At 34.4% G+C, this 23,059-nt stretch overlaps 1 protein-coding gene across 1 annotated transcript in view; it reads left to right on the forward strand.

The window, feature by feature from the left end:
- The window catches only part of VPS13A (vacuolar protein sorting 13 homolog A), an 85,855-nt gene that overhangs the window by 33,296 nt on the left and 29,500 nt on the right, over window positions 1-23,059 (forward strand). Inside the window, exons 33-49 of the mRNA XM_026052005.1 lie at window positions 463-610; window positions 1,456-1,609; window positions 2,507-2,631; window positions 3,505-3,674; window positions 4,841-5,061; window positions 7,883-8,115; window positions 9,649-9,741; window positions 10,241-10,597; window positions 11,344-11,445; window positions 12,683-12,841; window positions 12,958-13,219; window positions 13,933-14,093; window positions 15,303-15,406; window positions 16,200-16,497; window positions 18,181-18,576; window positions 19,305-19,409; window positions 19,489-19,635. Of these exons, the coding sequence (XP_025907790.1) occupies window positions 463-610; window positions 1,456-1,609; window positions 2,507-2,631; window positions 3,505-3,674; window positions 4,841-5,061; window positions 7,883-8,115; window positions 9,649-9,741; window positions 10,241-10,597; window positions 11,344-11,445; window positions 12,683-12,841; window positions 12,958-13,219; window positions 13,933-14,093; window positions 15,303-15,406; window positions 16,200-16,497; window positions 18,181-18,576; window positions 19,305-19,409; window positions 19,489-19,635 (3,235 nt within the window). The remainder of the gene's footprint in view (window positions 1-462; window positions 611-1,455; window positions 1,610-2,506; window positions 2,632-3,504; window positions 3,675-4,840; window positions 5,062-7,882; window positions 8,116-9,648; window positions 9,742-10,240; window positions 10,598-11,343; window positions 11,446-12,682; window positions 12,842-12,957; window positions 13,220-13,932; window positions 14,094-15,302; window positions 15,407-16,199; window positions 16,498-18,180; window positions 18,577-19,304; window positions 19,410-19,488; window positions 19,636-23,059) is intronic.

Below are 23,059 nucleotides of genomic sequence, written 5' to 3' on the forward strand. Positions count from 1 at the left end.
ATATAAAGCAACAAACTCCTGCATCATTCACTCCTTTAGGAAAGGATGCATGGGTATTTGGATGGGTTTTACGTGGTGTTCATTACAAGAAAGTAATTAGGTCAGACAGCTATAAAGAAGAATTTGAAACTGGGCTTTCTTGCACAAGATGAAGTGTCAGAAGACTGAGGTTCTGAAAATAGACAAAAGAATACAGAAGAGAGAAAGAACAGCATATCGTAGGTCAGAAGTATCCAGATCTTCTAGTGAATGAGAATGTTGCCCTCCTTAGATGTGCCTAAAGCACTTCATGCCAAGTGGTGATGTAAGCCGCGAGCTAGAGACAGTAGGATTAGGACACTCAAGTACACAGACCATTTTACAGGAATATTCAAAAGCAAGAGGCAAAGACAGCAACATGTTTTTCTCCATAATGTGTGAGTAAAGTATGTCAAGCTTAGAGCATTTTGTTTTTGTTCGAAGATCGTACTACGAAAGTGGTTCATTGCAAACTGAAGTGCAACTGCTCCAGCCACTAAATCTGGAAGTTATTGTTGAACGAAATTTAGCTGCTGCTTGGTATAATGAAATTCCTGATATTGAAATATCTGGACGACTCAAGCCTATGAATGTAAGCAGTCATTTTTGTCCCTAAAATCCCAAGCTTATTTCTTAGCTTATTATTTAGGCTACTAATTTGACTTGAAGACATACAGGTTGAGTGGATTTTGTTGTTTCATAGTGCTAGAAAAAATGAGTAAATCGGGTTTTTTTTCTTATAATCTAGGCTCTGGATTTGACCTGTGATGCTGTAGGCAAACATTTTAGTACATATTATTGTTGCAGGTTAGAAAAGATCATGCTCTTACATACTGTTACAGAATTTTTATTGGTCTGTCACCGTCTTTCAAGGATTAATTGGATTGGTTGTTTTTTAAAGGCTTATTTGTGTGCTCAATTCATACATGTAGAAAGCTTGAGCAAGATCTGGTGTACATTTGTTTAAATTTAACTTTAGGAAATGTGGAGAATGCCAATTGTATGATAAAAGTGACTTGCAAAGTTTAGAAACAGAGCTAGCTCTCTGTAAAGTGCTTAGTGACAAAACCCTACTTTTTTGAGCACCTATAGGTCAAGAAATCAGTATGTCTTCTATGAATCAAGTTCTGAACTACAACTTTGCAACTTTGCCTGAAAGGTTTCAGATGCCAAATAAAATAATCTGTGAACCACCTCTGATTTATAGAAGTTTAAGGAATCCTATTTATACAAGAAAAAAAGAATTACTTGAGTCTTCATTCAGCTAAGCAGACACAGATAAATTTGCAGTGTTTCAAAGTTTAAGTATTTTAGATTGCTTTGAAACATCTTAGGCTGTTTTTTAACTGTTAATTCAGAACAACTCAGGTTTTAGTCACTGAACGTTTTATGAACTGGTATGTTCTGAGTTTAATAGTGTGTTTTATTTTCTTTAAGTTGATCCTCAGTCAGGAAGACATAACCACAATATTAAGGACACTAAATGAAAATATAGGTGGGAGCTCTGGTGCACCACCACCACCTTTACCAGAATCAAAAGACACAAATAGCCATTGTAGTGATGTGCATAGTACCTCACAGCACTCTGCAGGTATGTTTTCTGTAATCAAACACAATCCAACATTTTTAACGATTACTTTAAATGTATTATTTCCATTGGAATTATCTTCACAGTGCCTGATTTAGTTGCTTTTAAAAGCATGCTTTGTTACACTGACACTATTTGCTGAGATATACTCAGCAATAGCGATAAGGAATTGGAGGCACTATGAATGAATGACCTGTAGTAAATATTGTAGCATGGTGCATTTTACTGTGTGGGCCTTCTTGTCCTGCTGGCAATTAGTATCTAGAAGTCTGCTAGTAGGGTTTTATAACACACAACTTCAATCTTCACCATGTTTTTTCTTTTTTTTTTTTTAAATATATGTATGTGGGCATGAGAAGACTATAAAATAATCTGCTTAATTGGAAAATCATGTCCTTTTATTTTCTACTGTGTCTTTTCCTGTGTTTGCTGATTCTGATGTTCTGTATTTTAGAATTGGAAGTTTAGTCAGAATCATGGCACCACAGAAAGTTGTTCCTTTTCAATAAGCATCATTGCTCAAAACTRTTCAATATATGCTTAAAAAGTAAAAAGAAAAAAACCCTCTGTATATAGAAGTAAAAAGTATATATGTGACAAGATGAAACAAAGAATTGCCATGTATGCARTACTATATAATATTAATTAAAATTGTCCATTTTTTCCTCAAATGTCTGAAAAATTGTGCATAGAAAATACAAGCAGATTATTTTCTGTAATATATGATTTTTATCATATTGTTAATGGAAGGATAATAAACCAAAAACATTAAAATATAGGTATATGGAATGGAGAGGAATTTGGGGTCTCTGTGACTGTCATTGGCAAGAATGCTTGTTTATTTGCTTGTGTGCTGCCACTTAATTTTCATTAATATGAATATTTTCCAACTCCTGATAGGTGTGACTGTTGTGACATCAGCTGTAGTGGAACTGCATTCGCCTATTAAAATTAAAACTACACTAAAATTGGATTTCAGATTTGACTCTCTGACTTTGGTATTGTATAGTCCAAATTCAAAACAGGTAAACAAAGTTTYGATTACAAAGCAAAAGAAAAAACTTTGAGGTTGCTTAGAATACTGGAGATGCTGAGAAGAAATATATTAATTCTGAGAATGTGAGCTATGAGTGGAGAAAGTGGTTTGTAGCAATAGTAACAAACATGTTATTAAATGATGAAGAATTACTTTTAGATAGATCTATTCTCACAAGGGAATTGGATGAAAAACCATAAGCGATGATAGCAGTGATAATCTCTGGTTATCTACTGTGACATGACTAAAAATTTACAGTGGACTTATCTTAGGGTAAAATAAAATTTTGGAAAAAAATGCAGTGAGATGCAAAGTTTTCTTGTTATACRTATGCACATGCAAAATTTGTCTATAAATAGATTGTGGAGAGAGATTGAAAATTAATATTACAATTACAATTGATTAATGTTGATCCATTTTTACTGTTCTTGTTGATTTAAACCTGCAAAACTTCTCAGTAAATTCTCCAGTAAATGTTCAGTGGTATTTTATTGCAGTTTTGTGATCTTGTGTTTCAGATATTTAATTTTTCATTAGTTGGAAAAATAATACGTAGTCTTAACAGATTCAATTTAGTTTCTCACAGCATATGATATATTTACAAATACCATATATTTTCAAACTTAAAACAGCAAACTAGAACCACATGCAACAATTCTGCTTTTCTTTTAAACACCATCTCCCTAGTGTAAAATTCCTATAGCAAGCTGATAGAAAGGTAAAGCTTGTTATTTATGGATCTTTCTCTGCATATGGTAAAGTCTTGTTTTGAATTACTGGTGGGTTTATTTACTGTGTTGCTCTGTTGTTTGTGTTTTGTGTTGAAATATTTTCATTTCCATTTTCATTTTAATTTAAACAGGCTGCAGTTACAGATCAGAGGGATGATCTTTTGAAACTTGCAGAATTTAAGTTAGTTTTGATGTCAGCCGCAGTCAAAATGTTATCAGATGGTTCAATGAATGCTTCAGTCAAGTTAGCAAACTGTACATTAGATGATAAAAGACAGTCAATCCAGAAGGCGAAACCGAGGTCTGTATTTGAATATAAATAATAAACCGTTGTTTTTTGGAGTTTGCAGGGGTTGCATGATATGTTATTGAAACTGTATTTTTGTTTGTTTGTTTAAGTATATGTTGCTTCCTATATGCATGAAGAAGCTTTTTTTAGCTTTTTTTAAAAAATATCTTTCGTTGATTTTGTTGCAGGTGGTCTTCTGTGGCAGACCAATATAAGTGCTATATTTAAACTTTAAAATTGAAATACATAAAAGTATATAAAAGCAAATTTCACTTTCAGTGGTTTGAGTGCAGTTTGACTCTGTAAAGTTATTATCAGCTTTAATTAGAGGAGAAAAGTAAAAGAGCTATGTAACTTTGAATATCTCAGAGCTACTTTGCAGAAGGAAGTGCTTATATTAATGGTACCAAAAACTGGTACTAAAAAGTACTGCTAAAAATTGTCATATGTTCTTTGCTCTTCTATTCTTGTATATCCAGTCCCTTCAGATTACATCATTTGTGATATCTATCCATACTCTTTGCAGTAAGGATTTTCTTTCATGTAATCAAATGATGATTATCTTGCAGCATAATTTGTATACATTTAAAAATATTTTACAAATTACAATTTAAAAACAATTTAATTTGCAAAAAGTGCATTAAATAAGTAAATTTAATTACAATTTTAGATCTGTAGTTTAAAATTATTTATAAATAGATTGCATAATAATTACTTTTATTTATAATTGCAGTCAATATTGAATTATGTAATTAACATTATGTATAGTAAATCTATATCATTTTTATAAATAATAAAATAATCATATTTTATATTATTAAATTATTAGATATTAAAAAGTATGAGATCAGAGTTTTTTTTGTCCAATTGAATGCTTTTGATCACTAATAGAAATTAAATAGAAATATAATTCAGCTATCATGTCCAAGATTTGTGATTAAGGAGATGAGGAAAGGCTTCCTGAGATGTCACATATATATTGCTGTTCTGTTGGTGTTGATGAAAATAGTTTACATTGATGTTTGTATTGTTCATGTTTTATTTTAAGCATTATTCATGTTTAAGCTTTTATTAATATCACAGTGTAGCCAGAGTAAGAATCTTGAGAGTGTCTTTCAGTAGTTGTCCATAGCTGCTTTAGTATCTTTAGTATCTATACTGCCTTAATTGTTTTTCAGGATGGTGGAAATGAAACATGGATTTGAAAAGAAATTTATGGTGGATATAAGCTATAAGCAGGGGAGAGATGGTACTGTTCTTGACACAATTATTCAGGAGATATACCTATGTGCAAGCATGGAATTTCTACTGACTGTTGCAGATATATTTCTAAAGGCTAATGCAGAAAGTGCTGCTGCACAGAGAAGTTTCAAACAATCTTTACCTTTGAAGGAACAAGGTATTTACTGGGAGTCTTTTTCAATCTATATTTAGCTAGGCATTTAATTTCAGTGTTATGATACTCTTAAAAATAGATAATATTCTTTCTGTGTTATTTCTGGTACTTGTTAATTTGCATAATGCAGTCTTTCTTAACCATTGACACTTTCTTCTTTTGACCACAGAAATTGGTTTGTGTATCTCAGTCTTTAGGTGCTTATTTTGATAAAAATACTTTTAATTTGTTCCTAAAAAGAAAAACAAAATGGAAAAAGATACTTTTGACACCGTCTAGGTTTGTTTTGGCTATCTTGGCAATCTTAACAAGATCTGTAATTCTGGTCAATACCTCCATCGTTTTCATACTTGAATGTTCTTGTGTATTATGCTTAACCATGAATTCAGCGTGCCAATTATCACTTCTTGGAAATGTTACCGTTTCATGTGTCTGTTTGCCCTCTTCTCCCTTCCTCAGTGAACAGACTGCTAATGTCAGTGTCCATGTTGGCCTAGACTCAAGGTTCTTTTGCAAATTCTACACTTGGCCATTATAGAGCATCAGAGCAGAAAATGGGGTATTCTTTCTTCCATGTCTCAAGTAGTTTCCGTAAGGCCTGCAGTGCAAATGCCCCCTATGTCACCCATGCCATACCCTAAAAAAAGTGCTATGTCTGCTGATGATTTCCTAGATCAAACTCTCAGCAATTCAGGAAGTCTTATGTAAAAGTACATTGGCAGCACAAATGATACATCAGGCACTAGCATGCTCTACATTATTGTGCAAGGCATGCATATTTTGCTGCTCCAAAAATTACTCTTTCAGAGAAAAAAATAAAGTCTTTTCTTTTTTCAGAGAAAAACAAAAGACATTTCCCAATTGTCTGATGTAGGTGTTCACTAAACATAGCCAGCTACATAGGCAATAAAATCAATAAAGCTGTTCTTTTTAGTTTCACCAAGAAGGTTCTTGGGACCTTTTGGTATGTCTGAAGGTGATCAGAGCTTAAATGTTTTTTCATCTTCAGTGAAGAGTGTAGAAACATGTCTGTCTTGGAGATCTATGGGCTTCCTTATATCAGTACAGAATTTATGGATACACTCTCTTGATTCCTAGAAAAGACTACTGAGCCTAAAATTTTGAGCTCAATGCCTCGTCTTTGCATCACTATGTTTAGTGTACAGAAAATAAAGGAATCTAACATACCATGAGGAGTATAAACTGCTCTTCATACTAGGTGAAATAGAGTTTGATATCCACAGCAAATATGCAAATTAYATTCCTAAGGAAAGATTAATTTCACAGAATTGTTTAGGATGGAAGGGACCTCTGGAGATCATCTAGTCCAGCCCCACCTTGCTCAAGCAGAGCATATTGCATACCCCAGGTGGGTTTTGAAGATGTCCAGAGAAGGAGACTCCACAGCTTCTTTGGGCAACCTGTTCAGGTGCTCTGTCGCTTTCACAGTCAAAAAGTTTTTCCTGTTAGTCAGATGGACCTTCCTGTATTTGTGTTTGTGCATATTGCCTCTTGTCATATTGCTGAGCAGCACTGAAGCGTCTGGCGCCATCTTGTCATTCTCTGTTAATATATTTGTACACTCTCAATCTTTTCTTGCCAGTCTAAAGAGGYCCAGCTCTCTCATTCTTTTCTCAGAAGAGGAATGTTCCAATCTCCTGACTATCTTTGTAGCTCTATGCTRGACTCTCCAGTAGTTCCATGTTCTTCTGTTGCTGGGAAGCCCAGAACTAGACCCAGTACTCCAGATGTGGCCTCACCAGGGCTGGGAGAGGGGAAGGATCAGCTTCCTTGACCTGCTGGCAATACTCCTCCTGATGCAGCCCAAGAGACCACCGACCTCTTTGGCCATGAAGACAAGGCACCTTTCTGGCTCATGGTYAACTACTTAGCCACTTGGACTCCTATGTCCTTCTCTGTAGAGATGTTTCCTAGCAGGTAACCCCCTTCCTGTAGTGGTGCATAGAGTTATTCCTCCCAAGGTGCAGCATCCTCCACTTTCCATAGTTGAACGTCTCGATACTCCTCTTCAGTCTGTCCACATCCCTCTGATGGCAGCAGAGTCCTCTGGTTCTTCAGCGACTGCTCCCTGTTTTGCTCCTCCTCCCACATTTTCTCTAGTCTTCCTTTTGCTACTGATTTGTTTGAAGAAGCTGTCCTTGTTGTCCTTGACATCTTTTGCCAGATTTAATCCCAAATGTCCATCAGCCTTCCTTGTTACATCCCTACATACTCTGATAACATTCCTACATTGCTCCCAAGGGGCCTTACCCTTTTTCCACCTTCTTTTTGTCCTACAGTTTGAGTTTTKCCAAGTGTTCTTCTCTCACCCAAACAGGCATCCTGCCCTCTTTTCCTGACTTCTTAGTGATGTCAATTTTGGGTTTGGAAGAAATAAATGTATTAGAATGCAAGTCTGGTTTTTTTTTTAGTAGAATACCCATTATATTTGCTGCATGACAATTTTGTTACTTCTAACTTAAATTTACTGCTCTGATAAAGGCTTTGACAAGTTAGTCATGAAATATTTGTATAGAAGGGCKGCTGCTTGGAAGTTACCTGCAGTGAAATAATCTGCATGTGGTCTTTTGAAATTGGAATTCATCACCTCTATGTAGCTTGGGATTTTGTAACTTAATGTACCTATGTCTATTCTACATCTTCTTGACATTCCACTCAATCTTCTCATAATTCACCGTTTTGACATTCTAGCTGAACTAGAACTCATCACTAATTCCTTAGAATAAATTCTAAAACTAATAAAAGATAGTAATGACCACCTAATTTTTGAATAATCGATCTAATTTAATTTATATTTTTGAAGCACCCTTGCAGCCTGTGTCTACAATGGAAATGAATATTATTGTTAAAAATCCAGAGATCGTGTTCGTGGCAGATTTAACCAAAAGTTATGCTCCTGCATTGGTGGTCACAGCTCAGTGTGAGGTCTTCATTAAAAATAGCCCTGAAATGTACAGCATGACAGCTGCTGTTAAAGAGATACAAATGAAAGCATGCCCTTTTCTTCCTGAAGAAAGGAAAGGAAATATTATTACGGTGAGTTTCAGAAAGACGGTTTGTATTTACAAGGCAATATAGAACATGTGCTACTAGTATGCAAGTTATTTCAAAGTTTTCTTCATTCAATTTTTTATTAAATATATGAATATTACTTTATTGTTGTTTTTATTCAGTTTGTTTGGTATCCTTTAGCTTTGAGTGTTTTTTTTTTTAACAAGGTTAAAGGAGAAGCAGATGAGCAAAATAAGTAGAAGGTTACGAGAATATAATATTTGAGATGTAATTTAGTAAATTTGAAACAATTTTGGTCCAAAATTTTGTGTTGAATATTTAAGTGAATGGTAAAGGATCACAGGCAAGGGAGAAAATTTTGTATTTGGAATTAAACTACTAATCATGTTCAGTTCATAACTTTGTTTTAAATTCACTTTATCTGTTTATAAATTGACAGCAGGTCAGACACTGAGTGGATGGGTATGCTTTGACTCTTCTAGTTTCTTACACATTTTCCTGCCTTTGCAGGGGCAGTGCCTGAACAAGAATTTTTCCACAGTTAACTTTAAAATGATATTGTTGCTTTAAAGAATTAATTTAACTTGTCTATATATCCAAATGGTGTTTGTGKACACAGACTGCAGGTGACTTTTGAAGAGCTTGTTCTTTTGACTCTTCATTTTGCTTGCACCTCAGCGAGGATGAGAAAAAAAAAGTACGTGAGCAAAGGATTATGACTTCCACTTTCTCTCTGTATTAAATACTTTTGAAGAAGCATTTGGAGTATAGACACATCTCTTGTTTACAGTGATCTGTTAAAACTCTAGTGATTGTGTCTGAAACAGAAAGTGACGCCATTGAACTGTTGGTCATGGCACATTGCTGAGTCTCTTAACTTCCATTTCTTAGCTGGTTAACGTGGCAAGTTCTGCAGGATATAATTGGCCAGCTTAGCTTCTCAGGTGGGGACTGGAAAACAAATACTGCTATCACTGCAGTATTGAAGACTAATTACATGTGACTTTTCTTCATCACATACCTTTATTGTATGGTTTTGTCATCGTATGGTTAGGGTTTCAGTAGGCTTCAAGAAATGGGAGTGTGCAAGGACTGATTTTAAAAATAATGCTAGAATGGAGTGATTATGATTCAGATAATGATGTATTTATTCTGAATGACTGGAAGATACTTCAGACATTGATGTTGCTTTATTTCCATTAACTGAAAAGTCTGCTTCTCTTCAAAAGTCAAATGAAAACATACACAGACTTCATTCCTAAAAAATGGAGTTACTATAATGTTACATATTTTACAGCTGATTTCTGATACATTAATGTTTGAAAAAGGCTGAGATGTTCCTTCTGATGCTCTTTTCAGTTCTGTTTTTGTATGAATAAATTGCTGTTAATATTTGTGTTCAGATTACTCTTTGAAGTACCAGATTTCTACTTTGAAGAATCAGTATTTTCTGTTTTGTATTTGTAATATTTAAAATTATATAATTTTTAAAAGATTCTTCTCATTTAAACGTTTTTTAATGTTTATATTTTTTATTTCTTTTATTCTTTAATATAGGTATTACAGCCTTGTGACTTCTTCTTTGAAATGAAGCGGTTGGGAACTAATCCACAATTTGCTGATCTAATGATTAAATCTCTAACAATAAAAGTAGGTAGATCATGATTTTRTTTTATTTTTTTTACCCTTCATTCTCAGCAAGCTTTCAAGTTTCTTGTGGGATATTTTCTTAATAAAAAAATAAATAAGAGAATAACTGAGAAGGAGGAATTGTTTTCCCATCTTTATCAGGTCACCTAGCTGTTTAGTATTAAAAAAAAAATTGCATTACTGCACTTCTGGGAATCTGAATTTGTATGATATCTTGAAATGTAGAGATGAGCTTGAAAGTGATTACTTATAGGAAGTTGGATGATTAGATGCGAAAGCTCTCATTTAGGTGATCAGAAGGAACTGAGAACCTGAACATGTTAAAATGTGGCTTGGAGAATCAGTCCACAAAAGGAAGGAAAGAGAGGGTCATGTGTGGGATAAAGTGCTTGGAGGATATTTGTCACAATAGATATTTTCATTATTTYGAGTCTGAAAGTAACTGCCTCTTTTCCTTGTACTGCCTAGCATTTCTAATTCTGTACCTTTTTGTTTGTAGGTTTCACCAATAATCATAAATACAGTGATTACCATTACATCAGCCCTTTCTCCAACTACAGAAACAAAAGAGGAAGAAATCAGTCAAATTCCTCCAGACCTGTGGAATAAGAAAGATATAAAAAATCTAAAAATGTGGTTTCTTGAAGAATCAAATGAAAAGGAAGATACAAATCCAACCACTGAACTAGTTCCCACAGGAGAGACATTGAAAATGAATATTGAATCTGTTATTATAACACTTGAAGCTGGAGTTGGTCATCGAACTGTACCAATGCTTTTAGCAAAGTCATCATTTCTTGGAGAAGTAAAAAACTGGAGTACCCTTATCAACCTACATTCTCGACTTGAGCTAGAGGTGGGTAACCCCTCTAATATAGGGAACCCCTCTCTAAAATAGAGAACTAAGCTTTCCGAGGATTACTCAAATAAGTAGTGTTTGTTAATAAGCAATAAAATTTGATCCCTGGATTTGACTCAGTAAACTCGTACAGATACGTGCTGGAATAGTGGGATATTAGGTGTTAAGATAACATGTATATGTAATATATCTTTATGAATATCACTAACTTGTGGTGTGCAGTCTTGCATTTATATTTTATACAGGCTCCCAAATGTCTGTTGTAACAATATTAAATTATGGAATAGCAACCTGTAAAAACTTTTTGGCATATTTAAGTTGTTCGCAATAGAATGTATTAAGCCGTCGTTTCAATAATATTTATCTGTTACCAGTACTGCATTTAAATCTTCAAAATTCATAAACATTATTTGCTTTATTATTTGTTTGCCTTTATTTTGTAGTGTTATAAATGTGCCTGTATTCCAAACAAAAGTTGTATTTTTGAAGTTACAGACCTCTTGTCACCCATTTGGAAAGGGGTCTCTGTTACTGACTTGCATACCTCGTTTATGCCTTACACATTTGCATTATCTAATCGAAATAGAGTAAAAGTGCAGTCTGATAGTATCTCTTAGGGTATCACTTATTAAAGCATTTGTAAATCAAGGTTTTTTTTGTAATCTTTACAGCTTTCCATGATTTCGGTTCTATCCAACTTCCTACATGTTGTATAGATACTAATTGATTTTTGTATTCCATAGGTGCATTATTTTAATGAGATGTTCGGGGTGTGGGAGCCTTTGCTTGAACCGCTAGAAATTGAGAAGACTGATTTATTCAAGCCATGGATTCTTGAATTCAAGGTAAAATTTCCAAAACTAAACCCATTTATTCATAAATAGAAGATATTTCCTCTCTTATAATTTCTTTTAAAAACCCTTTTATTGCTGAGACTAATTTTTGGTTCCTCCCTTATGGTTACTGAGACTTTTTTGCTGTTTTATTGAACAAATACAGCTTTTACAGTTGCCACCAGGGAACATCCATTCTCTCAAATCTTTAAAATAATACTGTCTATTAACTGGCAAGAAGTTTTGATTCCTGTTGCCCTAGATAACCATGATGGCTTCATATCAGTTTCTCTGAAGGCAGTTCATATGGTAAGGGCATGTATTTATTGACGTCGGAAGGARAGACCATTAATCGCATTCTAGAATGTTATTTTGTACCAGAATCCTATTGGAAAAAAAATCTTTTTCTTTTYACTCCATCTTAGTTTTCATTTGAACATAATCTAGACTCAAAGTAGAAAAATATTCGCTTTAAGGAGAGGAGATACTTCCTCTCACACTCTCATCCTTTGTTGATTCTTTACATCCATATTTTTTTTCCTTTTTTTCCTCTTAAACGTTTTTCAGAGTGAAAAAATTCCTTTTCCTAGAACTGTCGCCACCAAATAATCTTTTCCCTTCTGAGATCATTACTGTAGCAAGTTAAGGACCTAATGAAAGAGAAAAGCAGGAAATGAGTGAAACCCTACAGACCTTCTTTCTCATATTTGAAATACAACAACTGTAAATATATCATGCTTTGAAATGTTGAAAGCCTGCAAAACATGTTACATATGTTTTTTCATTTAAATAAATGAAAATATGTAAGGACAGTTTGTTCAGTACTGAGTGTTTGGTTTGGGAATGTATAAAGCCTAAATTTTGGTGACTATTTAAAGAATGGAAAATCCATTAGTATTGTGGTTTTTACACAGTGTTACTAGAGATGAATAGTAAAATATATAGGTGTATTTACTTTTGAATAATGATGTTTAGCTACTGTTCGAGTTCCACTGGTTGACTTACCTGTTTTTTTCCTACAACATTCTTTATTCTGTTCCTCTTCATCAAAAAAAAGTTTGGAAAAAAAGAAAACACATATGTGAAAAGCACATGGTAGGATTTCAAAAGGACTTGCAGCTCTACTCTGAACCAACTTCTTTGCTTCTCATGAAAGAAATGTTGTCAAACTATGTTAGAGTTTATATCTTCTTTGAGTGAAAGAAATTTTTATCACCTGATAAAAATTCTTTAAAAAATTTCCTTTCAGATGAAAAAGAAGGCTAAAAAAGCATTAGTTGAATCTGATGCAGAAGAAGAGAACTACAAAGTCCCAGAATACAAAACAGTAATACATGTTTCCTCAAAAGACCAGCTGAATATTACACTATCCAAATGTGGGCTAGTAATGTTGAGTAACTTAGGCACGGTAAGAAAGATTAATTTTACAGATTCGGAATCGTGTTAAGCAAATATTTGCATACATCATATTCATGAAATTTTACTAAGCATATTTCTGTTTCGTATCTATATTTTGTTTTCTAGGCATTTGCTGAAGCAGCTAGCCAAACTTCAGACATCTTCAAAAAAGACCGAGCACCTTTCGTTATTATAAATTCTTTGGGACTTCCTATCACTGTCTCACCTAGTGATTCCTTTAGTGTCATTAATGTTGAATTTGGAGCAAAAATATTTCACCTGGAAGATGGAGAAAATTTAAATATGGAATACGTCAGAACAAAAAATGAAAGTGACCAGTTCACAGCAATGACAACTCTGAGTAGCAAGAGGTTTTACATTCAAATCTGTAAGTTGCAAGAATCATAAGTCTTTTGAATGTAATATWTTTTTTACTGCAGTTAGATAGTTTTTATTTGTATTCTTAAAGTAATGCAGAATTAAGCTGCCCAAAACTAATAACTCTTCATAACAAAGTAAGGCCTTCGTATATTTGTTCAGAGAGAAGTGTATTAGTGAGGGGAAAGTTTTAAAGGAAAGATTGTTTTAAATAATTTAAAGTACAACTGCAATCAAAGGTACAGCTGGACTGTTTTAATAGTGAGTTCTACAATACACCTTTATATGTTATTTCACATAAGTTTTCCATACTGGACTTGACCAGTCTTGACCTTATGATATATTAATATTTGTATTGATTTTTTTTTTTAGTGGTTTTGATTTTATGTGCTGCACCTTATTAACAAGCTATCACATGTTGTAAATACTGTTATAGGCATTAATTTTATTTGCAATGGCAAAAATATATGAAAAAGTTAAAACTGATGGATGTACTTACTTTTTCTGTGGGACAGAGAGAATCACTGGCAGTTATTTAGCAGTCCCACCAGACTGTCAGATTAAAACTGGTGATTTTACTTTTTTGTCTATTTCACAATTGATGTGATTGTACCAATACAAATTGGATAATACAGAAAAATACTCTTGAATGTACATTTCTGTTACTTAAATACATACCTATGCTCTTTTTGAGTCTTTCCTTTTTCATCTTACAACCACTAGGTCCACATGGTCATTCTACTGTGGAAAAGATTCCATTGACAAAAGTAGGCCGATGTCTTTACACTGTAAGGCATGAGGAGTCGGGTGTTGAAAGATCCATTGTCTGTCAAATTGATACGGTTGAAGGAAGCAAGATGATAACTATACGTTCTCCAATACAGGTTTTTTTTCCTTTTTTTTTTAAATTATAGTAAATGATCCTGTATTCTTGCATAAAATTCTCTAGCCTTACATAAAACATTTTATACAAGTTGAATGATTCAAACAGTTCATATAACCTTACTTGAGATTTTCTTCTATAAACTAAATGTTAATTTTAATATCCTGATTTATGTTAGGTTGATTGATTAGAATATGTAACTAGAGTTTGGTCAGTATCTAGGCTTTGTTTTAATTCCTAAAATCCCTAGACTAGATGTCTCAGTGCAAGGGATGCCTCTATTCCAATGGGAAATGAAGTTATTTTCATTTCAGTCATTTCAGTGGTTTTTTTTTTCCCCTTCTCATGTTTGCATTTTGTTTGCATATAATTTTGATATTTTAGACCACCTTTCACTGTTTCACTGTTAAGTGTGATCACTCTTGTGTGTCATGTGATATAACTGAATGAGTTTCCAGTATATAAAAAAATGATTTCCTTATCAACAGCAATCTGTTTAGAGACTTGAAAGTTGAATATTAATGTATATTAGTAATGGAATACTAATAAAACCAGAAAATCTGTAATCAATGTAGGCAATTCATGTCTTTATGTTAGAATAATCTGTAAATGTCTGTCTAAAATTAGACTTTTTCAGCAAAATTAGATTTTCCATCCAGAAAGATTTGCAATGAAGAATATTAAAAATTAAGAAAAGAGAATAGCCAATTGTGACTCATTCTAGGATCTAATAATCTGATTAAATTATAGCAAAAATACAGCATTAATGTTTGCAAATAATGAAAAAAATGTATGCATGTTATACTATAATGGGTGTGACGGTTAAACCTTAAGTAGGTGTTGTATTTCTCTTGTGTTTTCTGCCATATGGAATTTGACCTGCAAGCAAGCAGTGTCTTTTACATTTTGAAATGAAATATTTTTTTGAAAATTACCAGATCATTCAGGTTTACTTGTCTTCCCTTTTATGGTGCTTTACGTAACTACTGGAAGAGAGCATTACAGCTAATTTATTGATTTCATAGTATAGCCTTTACTGCAAAGTAAAATTTTATAAATGTTACCAGATGCTGTCATCTTTAAATACCTGCACTAGAATTAGAAATAAAATATTAAATAGTGAGAGACTTCTTATGTTGATGTTTAAAGCATCTTATTTTTACTTTTTTTTTCCTATTGTATCTTATTGGTTTTTTTTTGTCTTTCATAGATAAGGAATCACTTCTCAATTCCATTAAATGTTTTTGAGGAAGGAAGTTGTTTAGGAACTGCCTTGCCAGAAAATGAATTCAACATACCTCTGTCCTCTTACAGGTATTTTGTGGCTCCTTCATTATGGAATACATTTGCACATTGCTTTGATTATTATATTCATATAATTATATTAAAAATGGTTAAAATATTGTTTGTTTTTTAAATCAGTGGTTTTAGGCCCTTTTGAAAGGTGCTTTATGATACTGGGACACACTCGTGGTTATCCATTATGAAATAATGTCAAGTGATTTATTTCAGTCTGAAAGGAAAAAAAAAAGGCTGTCTTTTTCTGTCTTTTCTGTCTTTTTTATTTAATAAGATAGAGTTACTTTCTGGTTCACTGAAAAGGTATTTTGGTGAAATCCATTAGGAAGTCAGAAACTGTCTACTAGCAAAAATCTCAAGTGAAGGAGCAGTTGACTGGATTAAAATAATTGCCTTAAAAAAACTGTGTATAAACCAGTAACTTAGTAACTGGGAAAAGGGTAGTTTTCACAGATCTTTGCCTAAGAGTGAATTGTTCATCCAGTTGCTTTTTTCAGATTTTTTTTTTTAACAGAAAAACAGCAGTTCTTGTAAAGGAATTTAGCACTGTGTTTGTAAGAGCTTCCCACACGCCTTTCCCTCCAAAGTTACGTAGAGAATGGGGTAAAAAAAATCAGCTGGTACAATCACAGGAATGTTGTGATCTAGCCTTCCTCCTTCTTCTTTCTTTAAGCAAGATTAAGGCATACAGTTAACTACTGTCAGAAATGTTCAAAAATCCAGACAATAGAATATTTGCATTCTGAAAACACTATCATAACTGAGAAAACTCAGTCTTTTATTAACTGTTTTAAATTTTAATTTACAGRTCCATACTGAGTTTGCAACCCGTTGCCAATGAATGTGGGGTGGATGGAGAATATGATATGTGTGAAGGAATTACATTTGATGAAATTATGAAAAATGTTGATAGCTTAATGCAGAGGAAATGCCAGTCGGTGAAGTCAACTAGCTACTCACTTGTCATCAATATTGTCCCAGTAAAGGACACCTTGACAACTTCATTGTCTGTGGATGACCAATGGGATTTTCCTTATGTTGTGCATTTATGGCCTACTGTTCTTCTCCGCAATTTTCTTCCATATCAAATAACTTACTCTGTTGAGGTAATTCTTTAATATTTAAATTTCTATAGTATTTCTTCTATATTATTGTTCAAGATGAGTGAGGAGTGATGGACTCCACTTGTAGGAGAGAAATAGCATATGTTATTTTTTGTGGTCAAAGAGTGACTCGACAAAGTTCAGTCAAAAACAGACAGTGATAATGAGACTTTATTGCAAAGTTCACCCAGCATGGAGAGGTTGTATCAGAGGAAGGTGTCAGGGAGATCATCTGACTGAGGTTTGGAATGAACTCCCTTGCTTTCCAAACTCTTTCTCAGAGGAATGTGGGGCTCGATCCAGTCCCATTCCCAGAATTGGTCCACAAGGGTTCATAAGTGCAGTCAGTTGGAGCTAGTACCTAGCAAAGTTTCTGAAGGTTTGCAAAATTTACCACACTGTTAATCATTTCTTAGGTGTATCTGTTACACCTAAGAAATCTTTAAGACTAAGGAGTAACCTTGAGAGGTGTCCCTGCTCCAGAGGAGTTTCTGCATTGTAGCCTGCTGCCATGATGGAGAGCTCAAAGCTCTGGGGGTGACCCTTTGTAGTGATGGGGGGCTGATGAAATTTTACTCATAATTTGAATGCTGTACAAGGTCTTAATTAGCACATGACCTGCTAGTCCCTACTTATGTGCTTTTTTCAAGGAGGTCAGGTTGAGGAGGAGAGATCACATCAAGGTGGGGAAAGAGCAGACAGTCACAGTTTACGTAAGCTGATGAACTAGAATCACAGAATCATTATGATGCAATCAATCCATGGTTGGAAAAGACCTTAAATTGAGTCCAACTGTAAACCCATCACCACTCTGCCTGCTGAGCCATGTCCCTAAGTGCCCCATCTACATGTTTCTTGAACACTGCCAGGGAGGACGATTCCACCACTTCCTTGGGCAGTCTGTGCCAAGGCTTCACCACTCTTTCCATGTAGAAATTCTAACTAATGTCTGATCTGAGCCTCCCCTGGTGCAACTTGAGGCCGTTCCCTCTTGGTCTGTCCATAGTTATTCTGGAGAAGAGACCGATTCCATCTCACTGCAACCTCCTTTCATGTAGTTGTAGGGAATGATAAGGTCTCCCCTAAGCCTTCTCTTCACCACTAAATAACCCCAGCTCCCTCAGCTGCTCCTTGTAAGGTCTGAGCTCCAGTCCCATCACCAGCTTCACTGTCCTGCTTTGGACACGCTGCAGTACCTCCATGTCCTTATTTTGGGGTGAGGAGGAGGTCCCAAAACTGAACACAGTGTTTGAGGTGCAGCTTCACCAGGGTGGAGTACAGGGGGACGATCCCTTCGCTGGTCCTGCTGGCAACATTTCTTTTAAATATATTTTATAAATGGATATTGAAAGAAAGTGCTTTTGTAAGAGTAGTAGAGCAGAGAAGCAGAATTGCAAATCTTATAAGGACATGTGTGGTTTTTCTAAGGACATGTTCATTTATTGGATTTAGCAACAGAGTTTTGGTCAAACCCTGATGACATTGTATATTTTTATCTAAAATGTAACATTAAAATGGAATTTTAAGAATGCAACATGATTAAATAGTACAGTAGCCATTTCAGAAAGTTGCTGTGTAAGCTATATCCTAATTTTCAAAGGTACAGAGACAATATATTTGTAAAAAAAAAAGATAAGATAGAAATTTTGATTGTGAATATGACATAAATATGCATTTTTTTTTAAGGGGAATGGGAACAAATATGACACTTTAGAAGATGGATGCTCAGCCCAGATTCACAATGCAGTCTTGGATCAAACAAAGCTAGACTTGCAGTTGATTAACTATCTTGATCAAAATTGGAAAAGTGAGTACTATGTAAAAAGTAATCTACCAGAGATCAGCTTCACAACATTTTACTGCATCACTGAATTGGATAAGACTGAATTGGATATTGCTGTTCATGTGACTTACACAACTGGGCAGATGATCATTGCGATTCACAGTCCATATTGGATGGTAAATAAAACTGGTCGAATGTTGCAGTACAAAGCTGATGGAATTCACCGCAAGCATCCTCCAGATTACAAAAAGCCGCTGCTTTTTTCTTTCCAGCCCAAAAACTTCCTCCAAAACAACAAGGTATTATAGTTAATAAATAGCTGTGTATCATACTCTCCCATCTTGATGAATAAAAGTGTTTTTTACACTTTGAAAGTGATCTATAATAAGGGCATGATAATTAGCATGTGTGTCACAAGTATGTGACACAATACGTTGTCAGATATATTTGATGTGTGAAACCTACAACTGTTTTGTTAGTAAGAATGTTCATTTTTGAGAAAAATAGAGTGGGGAAAGTTATTTAATAAGTGCCCTTATTCTCAATATGAATAGATATCTGTGTTTTTGAAAAGTGAATACTTGCAGTGGTGATTTTTAGTCTGATCCCAAGATGGTTTAAGTTATAATTTCTGTTTTGAGATTGCTCTGCAGTGCTTTTAATGCTAAATGTTACTCATTTCTAGAGTATTATATTGTGTAAATATAATATTTTGGAACAATTTAGAATATCAATGAGAATGTTGATATGGGAGAAATGACAAAGGTCTGTTACTATGACTTACATACTTAGAGATGTGATGAAATGTGGCCTGGATCCTAGTGTGGTTGGTTTCGCTGGACTTAAAATGACTGCCCCAGATAGCCTTAGTKAAAGATACTAAGTGCTGGTAGTTACATCTTGACTTTCTAGTGGAAATATCAGCTTTCAGTATGTTTTTATATAGGTTTATGTGTACATGCATTCTATGTCTGGTATTAAATGTTGTGTSTGTAAATCAGAAACAAACTCGGGATGCTTCTTGTAGGTACAACTTATGGTAACTGACAGCGAACTGTCTGATCAGTTTTCACTGGACACTGTTGGAAGTCATGGTTCTGTGAAATGCAAGAGTCATAAAAAGGAGTATCAAGTGAGTTATATTTGTCTTTCAAAGTTTAGGAATTATGGATAGAAAGAGCATACTTCTAATAGTGTCTTTCAATTCACAGGTTGGAGTCACTATAAACATCAGCAGCTTTAATATTACTAGAATTGTAACTTTCACTCCATTTTTTATGATCTCAAATAGAAGCAAATACAATTTGGAGGTGTCTGAAGAAGGCAAGGAAAAGTGGATACCTATTGTTTTGCAACAGGTAAGCTTGAAAAGGAAGATGTTTTTATTTTTTTCTCTTAAGGGAGAAAAAAGATCAAAACCATGCCTGTTGGGTTCGTGTTGGAGCTCTGTAAAAGCTGTAACTGGACCGCACTTCTTTTCAGTAAGAGTTTGTAGAGTAAACTCATTCTGTCCCATACTTGTCMTGTAGAGCACAGATTCAAAATATTTTCAGATAATAAATAATAAATAGTAGTTCTAATAAATAGTAAGGTTGCTGAAGGCCCTGTGCTTTACTCTGTAAGTCTCTTTACTTAGAACTAKAGGTATACTTAGTGCAAGAAAAAAATCTTGCAGACTAAAATAATCCAGAACTACCTGCATATCTTAAAAAATATCTTAAAGGAGTGTGTCAAGAGTATGGGGCAAGACTCTTGTCAGTGGAGGCCAGCAATATGACAGGAAGCACAGATTGAAACTCGGAAGGGTCCATGTGAACATGAGGAAGAACTTCTTTCCTGGGAGGGTGACAGAGCCCTGGCACAGGCTGCCCAGRGAGGCTGTGGAGTCTCCTTCTCTGGCGGTCTTCCAAACTTGCCTGTGGAGTCTCCTTCTACGGAGATCTTCCAAACCCGCCTGGATGCCGCCCTGTGCTCTGGGTGTCCCTGCTGGAGCAGAGGGTTGGACTAGATGAGCTCTAGAGGTCCCTTCCAACCTTAATCCTTCTCTATATGTAAACATAACTTTGGGGTTTTCTTTATTTGTTTTTTAGGGATTTTTTTGGTACCCTATATTCATGCTTAAGTAACATTTTTTCTGAACTGGTTATGGAAGAGAACTTATGACCAGATTCATAATGATTAAATGGGACTCCTTCAAACCAAATGTTATGATGTAGTGATGATATGGGCTATGTGTTTCAGTATCTTTTCCTTGGTAATAGGTAGATAATGGACTTCTTGATTCCATGGAAAAAGAATTGGGGATGACTGTTAATAGTCTGGCTGGATCAAATTTAGTTTCTTGTAAACTTCATGAAGGTTGATATGAAGCATTATCTGCCTCCGATTATTTTAAAATTCCTGGCTGATGTTAGTTATCATTGTTAATGGTACAATATCTGTTTTTATTATGAATAATACTAAATTCTTTATATTAATAAGAGTATACAAGACGAATGGAATATGTTTTCATATGTGATCGTATTTGCCTTTTGTTATCTTTTTGCCTCAAACCTGGTATGAAATAACAAATATAAAAGTTCTGTGATTTTGATTTATAAAATTCATGTCATTGTTATAGAGAGACTTTTTGTGGAGCTGTACAAAATGATATTCAGGTTTAAGTGTTTAAGTTGATGTAGGCTCCCATAATAGTTATCACATACAAAATYTTTCTTTGATTTTATTTTAGAATAGATTTTATGCCATAAGCTTGCATACTTCTGTCATTTGTTAATGTTCTTACGTTCTCCTGACTGTTTGAATCTACATTGTTTTGTTGATTCCATAAAGTTTCTTATCCAGTTCTTAAATTACTGTAATTCATTTGTACTGTCACAGGACATTTCACATCTAAGCTCTTATTTCTAGTATTCCTTAGCATTTCTKGGTTTATACTCGATGTATCATGTCTAGTAGAAGAGTTGCTAGAATAAATCATTTTGCAGGGAGATAGTATTCTTTGTCAAAACTATTCAAAGGCAATAGTTCTGAAATTCCACATATATTTTTAGAATGTATAGCAGTTTCCCTGTATTGATTATTTCATCAATATGCTTACAGAATTTTCTAAATTATCCCTCAAATCAGTGGGGGACTGTCATCAATGTTTCTCAAATATTTCATAATTGTATCAATTTATTTCATTTATTCCATCCATTCATTTATTAAGTATCATAGGACAACTTTAGACTTTAGGATCACTCCTCCTGTCACTGGAAGATGAAATAACAGTTTACTTCTGTAGTAACAGTAGAGGTTAACAGGGACATCTGTATTCCCTCTTTAAATTCTTCCAGACCCTCACTCCCCAAATTGCTACCTTTCCACAATGTGCCTTTTTTCTCCCACCTTTCCTTGGCAATTCTGTGTTGCGACAGTTAACTCCCCCAAAACTCTGTGGATTGCTCAGCTCTGTGGATTGTTCAGTCCAGTAATCTCATCTGTCATCGAGTAGAATCCAGACTGTCTTGGTTCAGTGCTGGGTATATAGGACAGATTTCCAGGAGCTAGCCGTTGCCATTCTTGAGATATAGATTGATACTGCCTAGCTAAACCAGACTTTTGAATTAGTGCCTCAGATTTCAGTGCCTTCTTAATTATACTCCTTAATTGTTGAGTTCATCACAATTAATCATTAATTTCAGCTGATTTTTTGCCCTTTTTTTTTTCCTCCTAATTCATTTTCTGTCATATTAAGGTTAAGCAGAGTCTCTCCTTCCTCTCTTTATGACTTTTCTTTCTTAGTGACACTCAGTCTGTCTTATCAAGAAAGAATGGAATCCCTTTGCAGAGTCCCACTCGTCTTGGACATATACTCTTTCTSGCATGAAGTAATCTGTCACATATACTGATTTTTGTTTTTAGAACATCCATTTTTCTGCAATCATTGTAAATGACAGCATACATACAAAATCTAATGAAGCACTTTGCAAGCTTATTCAAAGGTTTTGGAAACAACATGTGGTGACATACTCTGTAACTAAAGACATTTTTTTTCCTGTTTTCTGTAATTGTTTCTGTTACTTGTTGTTAAGCCAATCTTTTTTATTTTCTTTGCTTTTAAATTCAAACCTTATTGTTGTTTGGTTCTCTTCATTTCCTCTGAGCTCTTTTAGTTTCCATATTGAGACTGACTTGCTGTATTTTATACTATTTTACAAAACAATTTAGTTTCCTTTGTAGGATACATTTTAATTTAGATAACACCTTCAATCTTGCAGTTTAACTATATTTTTTTCCCTTGTCTTCCTGCTTCCTGTGGTGTGAGAAACAATGGGAAAGGGAACTTAGTGGCATGGTAAGTTGGTGAACTAGTCTTTCACCATTGAAGATTTAATTCAATCAGACATAACGGAATATAAAAATCTAATTTCTTAATATGTGTTGGAGAGATGCTCCTGAAGTTTTGAGTGTTGGAGATGAGCAGTTTGAAATGCAAGATGGTTTATCCAAACAGTATTTGTCTCTTGCTGGWCTTTTCATTACATAAAAACCACCCCAGCCTTTAGAAGAATCCAGTGCATGCTTGTCAACACAGTGAGAATTATTGCTAGTCTTAGTTCATTCCTGTGGTAGGACTTCAGTTAAAACTTCTGCCTCTTTCCCTCCTCCACCACCTCCCTAYGCCCTGTCCATTTCATGTGTGAACTGCTGGAAGAGAGATTTTCTGTGGAATTGTATCATCTTTAACTCATAATGGCTGTCATTCAGTTGTGGATGTGAAATGTGAATAGCAGAATG

This window comes from Nothoprocta perdicaria, unplaced genomic scaffold (genome assembly GCF_003342845.1).
Source record: "Nothoprocta perdicaria isolate Ctin4 unplaced genomic scaffold, notPer1 scaffold_82, whole genome shotgun sequence".
NCBI classification, from domain to species: domain Eukaryota; kingdom Metazoa; phylum Chordata; class Aves; order Tinamiformes; family Tinamidae; genus Nothoprocta; species Nothoprocta perdicaria.